The sequence below is a fragment of the Melospiza melodia genome, chromosome 28 (assembly GCF_035770615.1).
Source record: "Melospiza melodia melodia isolate bMelMel2 chromosome 28, bMelMel2.pri, whole genome shotgun sequence".
Taxonomy (NCBI): domain Eukaryota; kingdom Metazoa; phylum Chordata; class Aves; order Passeriformes; family Passerellidae; genus Melospiza; species Melospiza melodia.
This window is the reverse complement of record NC_086221.1, coordinates 6,367,614-6,384,748: the sequence shown is the minus strand read 5'-3', so window position 1 is coordinate 6,384,748 and position 17,135 is coordinate 6,367,614. Positions and strand designations below refer to the sequence as shown.

The 17,135-nt window shown below is 55.7% G+C and overlaps 1 protein-coding gene and 2 non-coding genes across 3 annotated transcripts in view; 1 reads left to right on the top strand and 2 right to left on the bottom strand.

Moving 5' to 3' along the window:
- PIK3C2B (phosphatidylinositol-4-phosphate 3-kinase catalytic subunit type 2 beta) overlaps positions 1 to 15,768 on the bottom strand; it is a 38,292-nt gene extending 22,524 nt beyond the window's left edge. Inside the window, exons 1-9 of the mRNA XM_063177841.1 lie at positions 15,687 to 15,768; positions 7,875 to 8,822; positions 6,926 to 7,026; positions 6,262 to 6,416; positions 4,563 to 4,683; positions 1,889 to 2,000; positions 1,681 to 1,760; positions 1,521 to 1,584; positions 438 to 584 (exon numbers count right to left, since the gene is read on the bottom strand). Coding sequence (XP_063033911.1) covers positions 438 to 584; positions 1,521 to 1,584; positions 1,681 to 1,760; positions 1,889 to 2,000; positions 4,563 to 4,683; positions 6,262 to 6,416; positions 6,926 to 7,026; positions 7,875 to 8,744 — 1,650 coding nt within the window. The 5' untranslated portion in view covers positions 8,745 to 8,822; positions 15,687 to 15,768. The remainder of the gene's footprint in view (positions 1 to 437; positions 585 to 1,520; positions 1,585 to 1,680; positions 1,761 to 1,888; positions 2,001 to 4,562; positions 4,684 to 6,261; positions 6,417 to 6,925; positions 7,027 to 7,874; positions 8,823 to 15,686) is intronic.
- Positions 15,769 to 16,634: 866 nt separating this feature from the next.
- TRNAK-UUU (transfer RNA lysine (anticodon UUU)) lies at positions 16,635 to 16,707 on the top strand. Its single transcript has one exon. It is a non-coding gene; the product is annotated as a tRNA-Lys (tRNA).
- Positions 16,708 to 16,878: 171 nt separating this feature from the next.
- On the bottom strand, positions 16,879 to 16,951 carry TRNAK-UUU (transfer RNA lysine (anticodon UUU)). The gene has a single exon. It is a non-coding gene; the product is annotated as a tRNA-Lys (tRNA).
- Positions 16,952 to 17,135: the final 184 nt, after the last annotated feature.

The window sequence follows — 17,135 nt, the reverse complement described above, 5'->3', positions numbered from 1 at the left end:
ATATCTTTGCCTGAGAACCTCTTAATTTTAAAATTATAGTAATTTGGAGGGAGGGGGTTTACACTTCCTATTTCCTGCCTTTCTTAGCAGGCACCTGTGTGTTCAAACCAAGACATCCACAAATCCCCTTCCAGCTCAGGATAATAAAGAATTGTTATTCCTATTCTGCTATCTTTGCCTGAGAACCTCTTAATTTTAAAATTATAGTAATTTGGAGGGAAGGGGTTTACATTTTCCATTTCAGGGGAGGCTCCTGCCTTCCACAGCAGAACCTGTCTAAACCAAGACATCCAACAAATTTCAACTCAATTCCAAAATTCAAATTTCAATTCAAAATTTCAATTCAAAATTTACCAACAATTTTCCACACCAGGAGGAGGCTCCTGCCTCCCTGAGCAGGAACCTGCCTGTCCAAATCAAGACACCCCAGGGCTCACCTTCTGGATTTTGGGCTGCATGCGGGACGGGCAGGGCGGCATCTGGTTGAGGGCAGCCGTGATCTCCTGGGACTCCACGGCCGCCAGGGCGTTGCAGATGGCCATGACCGACTGGATCACCCGCTCGGCCTTCAGGGGGACATCGCCCTGAGGGACAGGACAGGGACAGGGACAGGGACAGGGACAGGGGTGGCAGCTGGGATTAGGAGGAATGCCAGGTGTGGCTGAGGGAGTGAGTTCTAGTTACCAGTTAGAGGTGGGGCTGTTATCTTTATTTCTTTATCGCTTTAGCTCTTATATTTATAGAGGGGGAATTCTGGAGATGATAAATATATCATGGTATATTTATATTATATTATAGTATATTTATAGGACAATTGTTTTTATAATATTATTTATATGTTATCTCTTTATATTATAATTATATTATATTATATTATATTATATTATATTATATTACATTACACTGCATTACATTATACTATACTATGTTATGTTATATTATGGCACAGTATAGTATATTTTAATAGTATATTTTATTTTAAAAGTATATTTTCTTTATATTTATATGAATAAAATATACTATTAAAATATAATACAATAAAATATACTATTTATTTATATTTTATATTTTATATTTTATATTTTATATTTTATATTTTATATTTTATATTTTATATTTTATATTTTATATTTTATATTTTATATTTTATATTTTATATTTTTATCTCTTTATATCCTCTATCTATACATATTACATTACAGTACATTATATTACATGATTTTATATTATATTAATCTCTTTATTTCTTCCATCCTCCCTTCAGGAGATATAATCTCTTAATGGGCCATTAATTATTAATTATTTTCTGTTCATGAGTCAATGAGTGTCCCTGCATGGCTGATAAAATTCCATCATCCCATGGGGAGATGCTCCACCCAGGGGAGGAGCCAAGCATTCCTACCTGGATCCAATCTGAGCTTTGGGGCACCACCTTTGCCCACTGCATTCCCAGAGGGTCCAAAGCCCCCAAAACTTACAAAACCCCCCAAAAATCCCCCCAAAACCATCGCTGGCCTCACCTCGGCCGCCAGGAACGCGTCCACCTCGTTGTGGAAGGTGTCGAAGAGGAGACTCAGGGCCTGCCTGGGGGACAGGGGACAGCGCTCAGCCCAGCCAGGGGACACGTGGGGACACGTGGTGACAGTGCCACCGTGTCGCCCTGGGTGTCCCCAGCCCTACCTGCTGATGGTCTGTTTGATGGGGCGCTCCTGCAGGTGGATGTGGTGGTTGAGGGTGGACGGGCTCTGGTCATCGCTGGCCTGGGGACACAGAGAGGCTGAGCAGGGCTGCAAGGAGGTGACGCTGACCCCTCGGAGCGGCACTGACCCCTTCAGTGTCCCAGGGAGGTCACATCAACCCCTCAGTGTCCCAGGTTGGTGACACCCACCGTGCGGGCCAGGTCGCTGCGCACCCCTTTCCTCTGGAGCAGCTGCAGCCGGATGTCGATGTCGAATTTCCTGCAGTGCTGGATGTGCTCGTGGCTGCCCAGCGCGTGTTTGCTGTGGGGACAGGGCCGTGGGCTCACCCCGCACCCCAAAAACCTGCCTGAGAGCCCCAAAATCCCACCTGAGAGCCCCAAAATCCCACCTAGGGTATCCCAAAATCCCACCTGAGAGGCCTGAAATCCCACCTGGAATGCCCCAAAATCCCACCTGGATGCCCCAGAATCCTGCCTGTCTGCCCCAAAATCCCACCTGGAAGCCCCAAAATCCCCTGGCCAGGCAGCCTTGGCTGGGGCTCACAGTGAGGCTGAACTTTCATCAGGGCTGGGTGAATTTGTGGCTGCCCAGCATGAAGGGACAGGGCCACAGGCTCATCCCACGCCCCAAAATCCTATCTGGGTGCCCCAAAATCGCACCTGAGGGCCCCAAAATCCCATCTGGGGTGCCCCAAAATCCCCTGGCCATGCAGCCTTGGCTGGGGTTCACAGTGAAACCACATTTCCTGCAGGGCTGGGTGAACTTGTGCCTGCCAAATGTGCAGGGAGAGCTCTGCACACTCATCCCACACCTCAAAATTTTGCCTGGCTGCCCCAAAATCGCACCTGAGAGCCCTAAAATCCTGTCTGAGAGCCCCAAAATCCCCTGGCCAGGCAGCTTTGGCTGAGATTCACAGTGAAACCAGACTTCCAGCAGGGCTGGGTGAACTTGTGCCTGCCAAATGTGCAGGGAGAGCTCTGCACACTGATCCCACACCCCAAAATTCCATCCGGGTGCCCCAAAATCCCACCTGAGAGCCCCAAAATCCCACCTGGAGTGCCCCACCCTGATATCCCCCAGCCAGGCAGCCTTGGCCGGGGCTCAGGGTGGCCGCCCTGCCTGCACAGGGACCTTTGTGGCAGCAGGAAATTCAGAGAATGAGGAATTGTTCTCCCTCCTTCCCCTCCGGAGCCGGGCCCGGCCTGCCAGGACCTGCCCAGGGATCCGTGGGAAGCAGGGCACGGATCTGAGACTGGGACTGGGAGGGAATTCTGGAGCTGGGAGTGAGAGGGAGAATTCTGGAGTTGGGAATGACCGGGGGAATTCTGGAGCTGGGAATGACAGGGGGAATTCTGGAGCTGGGAGTGATGGGGAATTATGGATCTGGGAATGACAGGGGGAATTCTGGAGCTGGGAATGACAGAGGGAATTCTGGAGCTGGGAATGACAGGGGGAATTCTGGAGCTGGGAGTGATGGGGAATTATGGATCTGGGAATCACAGTAAGAATTCTGGAGCTGGGAGTGACAGGGGCAATTCTGGAAATGAGAATGATGGGGAATTCCGGAGCTGGGAATGACAAGAAGAACCCCGGAGAAGGGAATGGCAAGAAAAACCCTGTAGCTAGGAGTGACAGGGGGAATTCTGGAGTTGGGAATGACAGGGAGAATTCTGGAGTTGAGAATCACAGTGGGAACTGTGGAGTTGGGAATGACAGAGGGAATTTTAGAGCTGGTAATGATGGGGAATTCTGGAGAAGGGAATGACAGGGAGAATTCTGGAGCTGGGAATGACAGGGGGAATTATGGAACTGGGAATGACAGGGAGAATTCTGGAGTTGGGAATGACAGAAAGAACCCTGGAGCAGGAGTGACGAGGAAAACTCTGGAGCTAGGAATGACAGGGGGAATTCTGGAGCTGGGAATGACAGAGGGAATTCTGGAACTGGGAATGCTGGGGAATTCTGGAGCTGGGAATGACAGGGGGAATTCTGGAGCTAGGAATGACAGAGGGAATTCTGGAGCTGGGAGTGACAGGGGAAATTCTGGAGCTGTGAATGACAGGGAGATATCTGGATCTGGGAATGACAGGGGGAATTCTGGAGCTGGGATTTACCCGGGGCTGGGATTTATCAAGGGCTGCGATTTATCCATTCTCCGCTCCCTGACATGGCTTTTACAGAATTCTCCTCCAAAAAGCATTTTTGGCAGCTCCCAGCTGGTTTTCCAGGGGTTTGGGGCTCAGCCTGGCCGGGAGCAATATTCCCAAGACATTCCCAATGCAGCTTTTGGCAGGAGCAGCTCCAGAGGCAGGAAAAGGAGCAGAGAAACTCCTGCTGTGCTCCTGCTGTGCCAGATCAACTCTGGGTGTTCATCACACCCTGGAGCTCCTGCCATGGATGTTCCCTGTTTTTTCCCTGGCTTTCCCATGTTTTCACTCTTTTTCCCATTTTTTCCATTTTTATATTTCCCCCCCCATTTTCCCCATTTATTTCCCTGTTTTTTCCCTGTATTTCCCCTGTTTCCCCCCCCACTTTTCCCTGGTTTTTCTGTGTTTTCCCCTATTTTTCTCCCATTTCCCCATTTTCCCCCCATTTTTCCCCTATTTTTTCCCCGTTTTTCCCCCTGATTTTCCCTCATTTCCCCTGGTTTTCCCTCTGTTTTTTCCCCAGCTTTCCGCCTGATTTTACTCCATTTGCCCCCTGTTTTTCCCTCTGTTTTCCCCCATTTTCCCCTGGATTTTTTTCCTGGTTTTTTCCCCCGTTTTTCCCCCCAAATTTTACCTCATTTTCCCCTGTTTTTTTCCCCCATTTTTCCCCATTTCCTCCCTGTTTTTCCCCCTGTTTTTCCCCACGGCCACTCACTTCTGCAGGAACTCCTCGAGGCCGCAGATTTTGAGCAGGAAATCCTCGACGTCCACGGCGTGGAGCTCGTCGTGGGTGTAGCACAGGGCCTGGTAGATGAGCAGGTCCACGGTGGAGGAGCCTGGGGGGAACAGGAACGGCCCCTGAACCCTTGGGAATGGTGGGGATGGTGGGGATGAATGGTGGGGATGGTGGGGATGAATGGTGGGGATGAATGGTGGGGATGGTGGGAATGAATGGTGGGAATGGTGGGAATGGTGGGGATGAATGGTGGGAATGGTTGGGATGAATGGTGGGAATGGTTGGGATGGTGGGATTGGGGAAATTGTGGCAATGGAGGGGATGGGGGAATGGTAGGGATGCAGGAATGTGGGAATGTTGGGATTAGGGGAATGGTGGGGATGGTGGGATAGGTGTACTGGGGGAATGGTGGGATTGGGGGAATGGTGGGGATGGTGGAATGGTGGAATGGTGGGGATGGTGGGATTGGTGGACTGGGGGAATGGTGGGATTGAGGGAATGGGGGAATGGTGGGGGTGGTGGAGATGGTGAAGATGGGGGAATGGTGGGATTGGGGGAATGGTGGGAATGGTGGAATGATGGAATGGTGGAGATGGTGGGATTGGGGGGATGGTGGGAATGGTGGGATTGAAGGAATGGGGGAATGGTGGGAATAGTAGGAAAGGTGGGAAAGGTGGGAATAGGGGGAATGGGAGGAATGGGGGAATGGTGGGGATGGTGGAATGGTGGAGATGATGGGGGAATGGTGGGGATGGAGGGGATGGGGGAATGGGGGATTGGTGGGGATGGAGGGGATGGTGGGAATGTCAGGAACAGTGGGAACAGGTGGGAATGGGGCAGCGGAGGTAACGGTGGGGATTGGTGAGAACTACAGGGATGGTGGGGATTGGTGGAGATGGTGGGATTGGTGGGAATGTCAGGGACAGTGGGAACGGCTGGGGATGGTGGGACTGGGGGAATGGTGGGGATGGTGGGGATGGGGGAATGATGGGAATGGTGGGATTGGGGCAATGGAGGGCATGGTGGGGATGGGGGAATGGTGGGAATGGTGGGATTGGGGGGAATGGTGGGGATGGTGGGGATGGGGGGAATGGTGGGAATAGCAGGAACAGCTGGAATAGAGGAATGGTGGCAATGATGGGATGGTGGGAATGCAGGAATGGAGGAATGGTGGGAATGGTGGGGATGGTGGGAATGTGGGAATGTGGGAATGGGGGAATGGTGGGAATGGTGGGAATGGTGGGGATGGTGGGAATGGTGGGGATGGTGGGAATGGTGGGAGTGTTGGGAATGGGGGAATGGTGGGAATGGTGGGGATGGTGGGGATGGTGGGGATGGTGGGAATGGTGGGGATGGTGGGGATGGTGGGAATGGTGGGAATGGTAGGAATGGTGGGGATGGTGGGGATGGTGGGGATGCGGGAATGGGGGAATGGTGGGAATGGTGGGAGTGTTGGGAACAGCAGGAACAGCGGGAACGGCGGGAATGGCAGGGATATGGGAATGGGGGAATGGTGGGAATGGGGGAATGGTGGGAGTGTTGGGAACAGCAGGAACAGCGGGAACGGCGGGAATGGCAGGAATACGGGAACAGCGGGAACAGCGGGAAGAACGGGAACGGCAGGAACGGTGTGAACGTGGCAATTCCCCCTCCTCCCCTGGCCGGGGACAGCACTCACAGTCGCAGGTGAAGGTGAGCGGCTCCCTCAGGCTGTCACTCAGCACCGTCACCTTCAGGCTGACGCCGTGGCCCGGCTGCTCGGGGCTCACGTTCACCGCGTTCCACACCAGCCCCGAGCCGGAGCAGCCCCTGGAGCCGCAGCTGGAGCGCAGCCTGGGGAGCAGGGATGGATCAGGGGCCTGCCGGGGCTGGGAGGGTCCTGGAATTCCCTTTTGGCACCACAAGGGCTCAGCGCCCCCGGGAACAGCCCCTTTGGGTGGCCCTGAGTCCCTTTTGGTGGCCCTAAATCCCCTTGAGGCGGCCTTGAACCCCTCTTGGTGGCCCTGAATCCCTTCTGGGTTGCCCTGAATCCACTTTTGGTGGCCCTGAATCCCCTTGGAATGGCCCTGAAGCCACTTGGGGTGACCCTGAATCCCCTTGGAGTGGCCCTCAAGCCTTTTTTGGTGGCTCTGAATCCCCTTGGGGTGCCCCTCAATCCCCTCTGGGTCACTCTGAATCCCCTTTTGGTGGCCCTGAATCCCCTTGGGATAGCCCTGAATCCCCTTGGAGTGACCCTGAATCCCCTTGGAGTGGCCATGAAACCCCTCTTGGTGGCCCTAAAGCCCCTCAGGGTGGCCCTGAAGCCCCTTTGGGCTGTTTTGGGGACGTTTTTGTGTACTCACACATCCAGCATGTGACAGAACGCCGCCACCTCCTCGTCCCGCTCCTCGGACACCTCGAAGAGCTCGTAGCCATTGGCCAGGGAGTGGGGCCGGGGAGCCACCTGTGGGGCAGGACACGGGACCATCAGCTGGGGGACACCCCCGGGACCCCACACCCCCATGGGGACCCCCAGACCCCCCCCTGGAACAGCCTGTGCCACACCAGGGCCACCATGGTGGGAACAGAGGTGGCCCCGCAGTGGTGTGGGGGCTCTGAGCCAGCACAGGGGGGGTTGTGCTTGCCCGTGGCTTGGAGACCCCCCAAAAGTGGCCATTCCCAGGGATATCCCACAGGGAGGAGCAGCAGGACCGGCAGGGTGTGTCCCCAGGCTGTGGAGGTGCTGCAGGGGACACTGCCCACTGCTGTCCCCAACAGGGAAGGTGGCACTGTTGTGACAGCTCATGGGACCCTTCAGTTTTGGGGTTTTGGGCAGGTCTGCCTCATGGGACCTTCACTTTTGGGGTTTTGGGCAAGTCTGGCTCACAGAACCTTCAGTTTTGGGGTTGTGGGCAAGTCTTGCTCATGGGAACCTTCAGTTTTGGGGTTTTGAACATCTGTCTCAGTTTTTGGGGTTTTGGACAGGTCTGGTTCACAGGACCCTTCAGTTTTGGGGTTGTGGGCAGGTCTGACTTACAGGACCTTCAGTTTTGGGATTTTGGACAGGTCTGGCTCAGTTTTTGGTGCCCTGGGCATGGCTGCCTCATGGGACATCCCCACATTCAGACGCCTCTCCCCACATCCCACATCCCACATCCCACATCCCACATCCCATTCCAAGGAGCCACGACGCCCTCACAAGGAGAACCCACCCAGAAGCACACCCATCTTGGGGACATCCCAGCTCCGAATTCCCACCTCCATCCCTCCCCAATTCCCATTCCCATTCCCATTCCCATTCCCAGCCCTCACCGGCTCCACGGAGATCCTGCGGTTCCTGTTGGCCGCCAGGTTCTTCCTGCCGCCCGCCCGGGCTCCGTAGGTGCGCGGGGGCACCTGTGGGGGCATGGTCTTGCTCCGTGCCACCGGCTTCCCGCTGGATTCCTTCTCCAGGATGCTCCTTCCTTCCTTCCATCCCCGGGAGCCTTCCCTCAGCGCCTCGGACTCGTAGGTGGACTTGAGGTTGAGGCAGGTGATGGCGTCCACGCCGTAGGGATCCTCCTGCGAGATGCGGCGCCCCACGAGCTTGTCCTGGGCCACCGAGAACATGTTGATGTCCCTGGGCTGGGCCTGGCTCTTGGGGGACAGCGGGGATGCCTTTCCTGAGAGCTGGCCGCCCTCGGGACAGCCCCACAGCGGGTGACGCGGGGGCAGAGGGGGCGGCGAGAGCTTTTTGGGGGATCCGCCACCCTCGTGGGGCTCGGAGCCGTTGAGGGGCTCCCCAAGGAAATCCCGCTGGGAACCCTCGAAGATGAGCAGGTAATCCCCGCTCAGCGGGCCCTTCCAGGGCTGCGGCTCCACCCGGGGCGTGCTGGGCCCGGCTGGCACTTGGGGACCCTCGGGGACATTGGGGACGGCGCGGCTGAGCGCGGGCTCGGAGCCGGAGAGCCCCCGCGCGGCTTTGACGGCGCTCCTGTCGGCGGGGTCGTCCCAGGAGATGAGGGAGCGCTCCTGGAGCTGCTCCTTCCTGGCCCGGCTCTCCTCCTTGTCCTGGCGGAGGCGGGATAAGGCGTCGTACTCCATCTGCAGCGCCTCGGCCAGCGCCAGCTCCTTGCGGCTCAGCCCCACCGACTCCAGCGCCGGCCACTGCTCGCCGGGGCCGCGGCGGCGCGACGTGGACATCCTGCTGCCGGGATCCTCCTGCTGGGATCGGGGTCCGGAGAGCGGCACCGGCGTCAGGAGAACGGCATCGTGCTGCTCCTGGGAGAGGAAAGGGTTAAGGGGTTAATGGGGAGTGAGTGGGGAGAGGTGAGGGGTTGATGCTGGGAGTCAGGAAGGGTGTGGGACGGATGCTGAGAATGGGGAAAAGCGAGGAATTGACGCATGGCACCCATGGATGGCTGGAAATAGGGAAAAGTGAGGGGTTGATGCTGGGAGTGGGGAAAAGTGAGGAATTGATGGATGGCACCCATGGATGGCCGGAAATAGGGAAAAGTGAGGGATTGATGCTGGGAATCGGGAAGGGTGTGGGATTGATGCTGGGAATCGGGAAGGGTGTGGGATTGATGCTGGGAGTGGGGAAGGGTGTGGGATTGATGCTGGGAACCAGGGAAAAGTGAGGAATTGATGGATGGCACCCATGGATGGCTGGAAATAGGGAAAGGTGAGGGATTGATGCTGGGAGTCGGGAAGGGTGTGGGATTGACGCTGAGAATGGGGAAAAGTGAGGAACTGATGGATGGCACCCATGGATGGCTGGAAATAGGGGAAGGTTTTTTGTAAAATATGTTCTAAAATAAGTTATTAATTAATTTAGCTGCATCTAGTCATTATTTAATAAGTATTAATAAAGATCCTGCACACATAAATGCACGCACACTTTTTATATAAAATTATCAGGCTATCATCAGTTAAATTTATGGTCATTATGCTTTCTTGTTTGGTGAGAATACAAACCAAAAACTGTCTCAGGAAAAAATTTGTTCACTGAAATTGGCATAGAAATCCATCAAATTTTTCACATAAAATGTATCTCTAATTTACATCAGGGGTGAAAAGATATCTCTAATATTCATCAGGGGGTGAAAAAGATCAAATAACAAATAGTGTAGAGTACAGATTGATGCTGGGAGTGGGGAAAGGTGAGGGATTGATGGATGGGTGCCCAATGATTTGAGGGAAAAATCAACCCCTGGGAGCAAATCCAGGGATTTTTAAGGCAGAACGGGATGAGGGTGCTGAGGGGGCAGCTCCCATCTCTCATTTCAGCAGAGGGAGCTGGGAATGGCCTGGAAAAAGCCAGGAGATTTCTGGACCTCACGGAAATTCCCCAGCACCCACCCAGGCACTGCTCAGCTCTGAAAATCACCAGCAGGGACCTCCAGGTTTTGGGGCTCTGGGCAGACCTGGTTCATGGCACTTCCAGTTTTTGGGGTTTTGGATGGGTTTGGCTCATGAGACCTACAGTTTTGGGGTTTTGGACAGGTTTGGGTCACGGGATCTCCTGTTTTTGGGGTTTTCAAAGGGTTTGGCTCAGGGGATTTCCTATTTTTTGGGGTTTTGGACAGGTTTGGCTCATGGGACCTCCAGGTTTTGGGGTTCTGGGCAGATCTGGCACATGGGATCTCCCATTTTTGGGGTTTTGGATGGATTTGGTTATGGGACTTCCTATTTTTTGGGGTTTTGGATGGGTTTGGTTCATGGGCCCTCCAGTTTTTGGGGTTTTGGATGGGTTTGGTTCATGGGCCCTCCAGTTTTTGGGGTTTTGGATGGGTTTGGCTCCACTGCCCCCCCAGGCTCTCCTCTGCTCTGCTGATGTCCCAATTTAGGGTCAAAAGGAGCCACTCCGCCTTCCCAATAACAACAAAATATTTTACTGGGTGACCCCTGGCCATCACCATGCCCGTTTTGGGGGAAAGCAGGAAAATCCTAAATCCCAAACCACCGGACCCAGGAGAGGCCAGGGGACCCCAAAAGTGGCCCCCACACCCCACCCCAGTGTCCAGTCCATCCCAGGGTGTCCTCAGGCTGCTCCTGGGGGGTTTTTGTCCTCCTGACCCCGAGCTCTGCAGGACCAGATGGTTCCCAATGAGCTCCACAATTCCCACTGGGTTTGGGAATTTTGGGAATTGGGAATTTTCCAGCCCCCAGGGATTTTGGTGCTTTCCAGCTAGAAAAGAGAGGTTGGGAATGTTCCCTTCCCCTGGCATTTCAGGGCTCTGCTGGCAGCTGTGGCTTTTTCCTGGAAAAGCAGAAATCCCAAAAGCTGGAAGGCGAACAGAGGGGAAAATCTGCTTTTAACCCAAAAGCAACAAAATCCCGGCTGAGTTTTGCGGCTGACGAAGCCGCAGCTCCGTGCTGCTCTCCAAAACAAACATCTGCATTTCCCTTCCAGCGTGTGGGGCTGGGATTGCCACGGGAATGGGGCGGGAATGGGGTTTGGACCAAAAGGAGCAAAAAAATCCCATGGAAAAGCTCCAAAATCGCCCTCTAAGTGCTGGTCCAGGAGCAGGAATTGATGCTGGGTCGGAGCCTCTTGATACTGGGATTTAATGGGAATTTAATAGGAATTTATTGGTAATTTTAATGGGGATTTTAATGGGAATTTAATGGGAATTTTAATGGGAATTTTAACCAATCACTTGGTTTGGGGACACTGAGCAGGTGGCTCAGCCCCTTCTCATCCCAAAAGGAGCAAAAAAAATCCCATGGAAAAGCCCCAAAATCATCCTCTAAGTGCAGGAAGTGATGCTGGATCAGAGCCTCTTGATACAGGGATTTATTGGGAATTTAATGGGGATTTTAATGGGAATTTATTGGGAATTTAATGGGAATTTTAGTGGGAATTTTAACCAATCACTTGGGTTGGGAACACTGAGCAGGTGGCTCAGCCCCTTCTCTTCCCAAAAGGAGCAAAAAAAATCCCATGGAAAAGCCCCTAAGTGCTGGTCCAGGAGCTGGAAGTGATGCTGGGTCAGAGCCTCTTGATACAGGGATTTATTGGGAATTTAATGGGAATTTAATGGGGGTTTTAGTGGGAATTTTAAAGGGGATTTGAACGGGGATTTTAATGGTGCCATGGTTAAAGGGGGCTCTGGAGCCTCCCTGATCCCCGGAAACCTGGCAGGATCCCATGGCAGATCCCTGGCTCCCCGTGCCCAGGAATGGGATCCTGGGGGCTGATTTTAATGGGGATTTTAATGGGAATTTTAGTGGGAATTTTAATGGGAATTTTAATGGTGCCATGGTTAAAGGGGGCTCTGGAACCTCCCTGAACTCAGAAAACCTGGCAGGATCCCATGGCAGATCCCTGGCTCCCCATGCCCAGGAATGGGATCCTGGGGGCTCCTTGAGCACCCCCATCCTCCCTTCCCCCTCTCAGGATCCCACCTGGAACCCCCCCTTTTAAAGAGATCCCGACTCCTGTCCCCATGGCACCCCACGACGTCCCCAAGATGTCCCCAAGGTGTCCCCAAGTAGCTCCAGACCCCACTTGGAGCCACCTCCTGTCCCCGCGTCACAGCCACACCCAGACTTTGGGAATTTCCCAAAGCCCCCAGGGTCGGGGTTTTGGGGGTCAAGGCCACCCCCGGGGGATGCTGGGGGTGGTGTCACGCTGTCCCCGATGCCACCACCCGTGTCCTATGCAAATCTCGGCTTCCTCCCGCCACCCACCTGGGGACGGGAGGGGCAGCGGGGACAGGAGGGGGTGGAGGCCTACAAACATCCCCAAAACAACACAGAAACGCCCAAAGACACCACAGAAACGCCCCAAAACACCACAGGAACACCCCAAAACACCACAGAAACGCCCAAAAACACCACAGGAACACCCCAAAACACTTTTGGAGCCACAAACGGATCCATCGATCCCAAATCCAGCAAATCCAACAGTCTGGAAGGAAAAAAAGGGATGCGGGGAGGACTGGGAGCATCATCCCAGGGATGTGGGGAGGACTGGGATCATCCCAGGGTGAGTCCCAGTGCACCCCAGTGAATCCTGGTGTGTCCCAGTGCATCCCAGTGAGTCCCAGTGCATCCCAGTGAATCCTGGTGAATCCCAGTGCATCCCAGTGAGTCCCAGTGCATCCCAGTGAATCCTGGTGAATCCCAGTGCACCCCAGTGAGTCCCAGTGCACCCCAGTGAGTCCCAGTGCATCCCAGTCAATCCCAGTGCATCCCAGTGAATCCTGGTGAATCCCAGTGCACCCCAGTTCATCTCAGCGAATCCCAGTGCATCCTGGTGAATCCCAGTGAACCCCAGTCAATCCCAGCACCTCCCAATACATCCCCCAGTGCATCCCAGTGCATCCCAGTGAATCCCAGTGTGTCCTGGTGAATCCCAGTCAATCCCAGTACATCCCAGTGAATCCTGGTGAATCCCAGTGCATCCCAGTGAATCTCGGTGAATCCAGTGAACCCCAGTGAGTCCCAGTGCATCCCAGTCAATCCCAGTGCATCCCAGTGCATCCTGGTGAATACCAGTGAACCCCAGTCAGTCCCAGTACCTCCCAATACATCCCCCAGTGCATCCCAGTGAATCCTGGTGAATCCCAGTGCACCCCAGTTCATCTCAGTGAATCCCAGTGCATCCTGGTGAATCCCAGTGCACCCCAGTCAATCCCAGTACCTCCCAATACATCCCAGTCAATCCAGTGCATCCTGGTGAATCCTGGTAAACCCCAGTGAATCCCAGTCAATCCTGGTACATTCCAGTCAACCCCAGTCAATCCTGGTGAACCCCTGTAAATCCCAGTCCATCCCAGTCCATCCCAATTCATCCCAGTCAATCCCAGTCCATTCTGGTGCATCCCAGTCCATCCCAGCCCCACTCCCACTGCAGCAGGCCAGGAATTCCCGGCTGCAGGGTTGGAAGGGCCGATCCTCCGGAGGCTCTGGAATTTGGGGCTGTGCTCCGAGGTGGGGCAGGTGCCCGGCCGGGAAATCCGGGACAGGCGGGTTCCTCAGCCCAGAGCTCCCGGCTATCCCAGTCCCGCCCACTTTGAGAGGGAAAGGATCGGTTTTCCTGGGAAATCCAGGCTCTGGGCAGGTTCCCTTAATCCAGAGATCCCTGTTATCCCATCCCTGCTGCTCTGGGAAGGAAGGATTGATTTTTCTGGGAATACCGGGCTCCAGAAACATCCCCTCACCCCCAGCTCCCTGTTATCCCATCCCTGCCGCTCTGGGAAGGAAGGGTGGATTTCTCTGGGAATACCAGGCTCCAGGCAGGTTTCCCCATCCCACAGCTCCCTGTTACCCCATTCCTCTCATTTTGCAAAGGAAAGGATGGATTTTCCTGGGAAATCTGGGCTCCAAGACGTTCCCTCACCCCCAGCTCCCTGTTATCCCGTCCCTGTTGCTCTGGGAAGGAAGGATGGATTTTCCTGGAAAGTCTGGGCTCCAGGCAGGTTCCCTCACCCCCGGCTCTCTGTTATCCCATCCCTGCTGCTCTGGGAAGGAAGGATGGATTTTCCTGGGAGATCCAGGATCATTCCCTCACCCCCAGCTCCCTGTTACCCGCCCCTGCAGCTCTGGGAAGGAAGGGTGGATTTTCCTGGGAATACCAGGCTCTCCCAGTGCTCCCTTACCCACACCTCCCTGTTATCCCGTCCCTGCCCCTCTGGGAAGGAAGGGTGGATTTTCCTGGGAGATCCAGGATCATTCCCTCAGCCCAGAGCTCCCTGTTATCCCGTCCCTGCTGCTCGGGGAAGGAAGGACTAATTTTCCTGGGAATACCAGGCTCCAGGCAGGTTCCCTCACCCCCAGCTCCCTGTTATCCCATCCCTGCTGCTCTGGGAAGAAAAGATGGATTTTCCTGGGAAACCTGGACTCCAGGAGCATTCCCTCACCCCCCAGCTCCCTGTTATCCCGTTCCTGCAGCTCTGGGAAGGCAGAACTGATTTTTCTGGGAATACCAGGCTCCGGGAGCATTCCCTCACCAGCAGCTCCCGTCCCTGCCGCTCCGGGAAGGAAGGATGGATTTTCCTGGGAATACCAGGCTCCAGGCAGGCTCCCTCAGCCCCAGCTCCTATCCCTGCCGCTCCGGGAAGGAAGGATGGATTTTCCTGGGAGATCCAGGCTCCAGGAGCATTCCCTCCCCAGCAGCTCCCATCCCTGCCGCTCCGGGAAGGAAGGATTGATTTTCCTGGGAGATCCAGGCTCCAGGAGCATTCCCTCCCCAGCAGCTCCCATCCCTGCCGCTCCGGGAAGGAAGGATTGATTTTCCCGGTCACGCTGGTGCTCATGGAGCCGGGCCCAGGCGCCGGGAACAATCCCAGCCGTGCTCGGCCTCGCACACACGAGCAGGGAGCCCCCGGAGCTCCCTCACCCAGCGGGAGCAGCTCCCGAACCTCTGGAATTCTGATCCACGAGATTCCCGCAGGGCTGGGATCGGCAGGAGAGCAGGGATCCCACCAGCATCCTCACCGGAGCCTCCTGCCCCGAAATCCGTGCGGGTTTAGGGCTAGGATGGAGCTGATCCTGCTCGGCCTCTCAGCACGGCTGGGCTGTTCCTGTCCCTGTCCCTGTCCCTGTCCCTGTCCCTGTCCCTGTCCCTGTCCCTGTCCCTGCCCCTGTCCCTGTCCCCGTCCCTGCCCCTGTCCCTGTCCCTGTCCCTGTCCCCAGCCACTGATCCAAAGGGTGCCATCCCTGCCCAGGGCAGGGGGTGGGGACCAGAGGGTCCAAAACCAAAAGCCAAGAGTAAAACCGCTCCAGGATTCCGTGATCCCCGTCCCCATCCCTTCCCTATTTCTGTCCCCACCCCTGTCCCCATCGCTGTCCCTGTGGGGAGGGGACAAGACCCCGACCCACCCCGTCCCCTTTGCCCAACTTGGCCGCTCCTCGGGCACCATCTCATTGTTCCAACCCCCCCAAATTCCCGAGGGGAGACCCCCGACCCCTCCGCGTGCCCTGGGAAGGGGCAGCCCCGCATTCTCCCCGCGTCGCGTTCCCTTTCGGGGTTCCCAGGATGAGCCGCAGCTCTTGGGAAGCTCCGGGACCCGCATCATCCCCGGGAGGTGAAAATTACGGACGCACAGAGCTCCGTTTAAATAGAAAATATCAGTTTTTAGCGGGGAAACCCCGGGACGAGGCGAGCGGTGCCCCCCGCTCCCTCCGCGGCCCTACCTGCTCCGAGCGGCTGCGGCGGCGGCGGCGGGGCCGGGGATGCGGGAGGAGCCGGGAGGATGCGGGAGGAGCCGGAGGGATGCGGGAGGAGCCGGGGGGATGCGGGAGGAGCCGGAGGGAGGCGGGAGCTCCGCGGCGGAGGCGGCGGACAATGGCGGGCACAGCGCGGGGCGGTGCGGGGCCATCTCCCGGCCGCGCTCCGCATTGCACAGAGCCCCGGCTGGTGTCCCTTAGTGTCCCCCTGAATGCCCTCGGGGTGTTCAGAGCCCCGGCTGGTGTCCCTTGGTGTCCCCCTGAATGCCTTCGGGGTGTTCAGAGCCCCGGCTGGTGTCCCTTAGTGTCCCCCTGAATGCCCTCGGGGTGTTCAGAGCCCCGGCTGGTGTCCCCCGGTGTCCCCCTGAATGCCCTCGGGGTGTTCAGAGCCCCGGCTGGTGTCCCCCGGTGTCCCCCTGAATGTCCCTGGGGTGTTGCTTATTGCCCAGAGCTCGGGCTGGTGTCCCTCTGAATGTCCCCGAGATGTTCTTTATTGGCCAGAGCCCCGGCTGTTGTCCCTTGGTGTCCCCCTGAATGTCCCCGAGATGTTCAGAGCCCCGGCTGGTGTCCCCCAGTGTCCCCCTGAATGTTCCCGGGGTGTTCCCGCTGTCCCTCCGCATTGCACAGAGCACGGGCCGACCCCTCGCCGTGTCCCCGAGCGTCTCCCAGCGTCCCCCCGTGTCCCCAGCACGCTCCGGCTGCCCCATGGAACCCCCGGGATGCTGCCGTCAGTTGGGAGGTGCAGGAGGGAAGGTGCAGGCAATGGGGTGCAGATCTTGAGGTGCAGTGGGGGTGCAGGCAGTGGGGTACAGGCAGAAGGGGTCAGTTAGGGGGTGCAGACTGAAACACAAGTCCCGGTAGCCGCGCAGTTCCTTTGCACGGGGATATTCCAGCAGCGCCACGAACGACAGCAGAGCCCGGATAGCTCAGTCGGTAGAGCATCAGACTTTTAATCTGAGGGTCCAGGGTTCAAGTCCCTGTTCGGGCGAGTTTCCTTTTCCTCATTTTTTCACAGCCCAATTATTTTTTTTCCCAAAAAAATCCTTTTTTTACACCTGCGACACGACCAGCGCTGCCCGCCGGAGAGTCCTGGCTGCCCCTGGGGGAAATCGTGGCAGGAATGAAAAAAAAAAAAAATATTATATGGAAAAAGGACATTCGCCCGAACAGGGACTTGAACCCTGGACCCTCAGATTAAAAGTCTGATGCTCTACCGACTGAGCTATCCGGGCTCTGAAGTCCGCCGCTGGTCAAAGCTTTTATGAGCACACAGCGGGGATGATTCTCCCGGTTTTTCCAGGAACTGGGATCCGTTCCCGGTGTGCGGCTCCCTCCCCCGGCCCAAACACATCGTTAGACAAAATATTCTGATTATTTCTCAAAATATTCTAATTATTCTTTAAAATGTTATTGCTA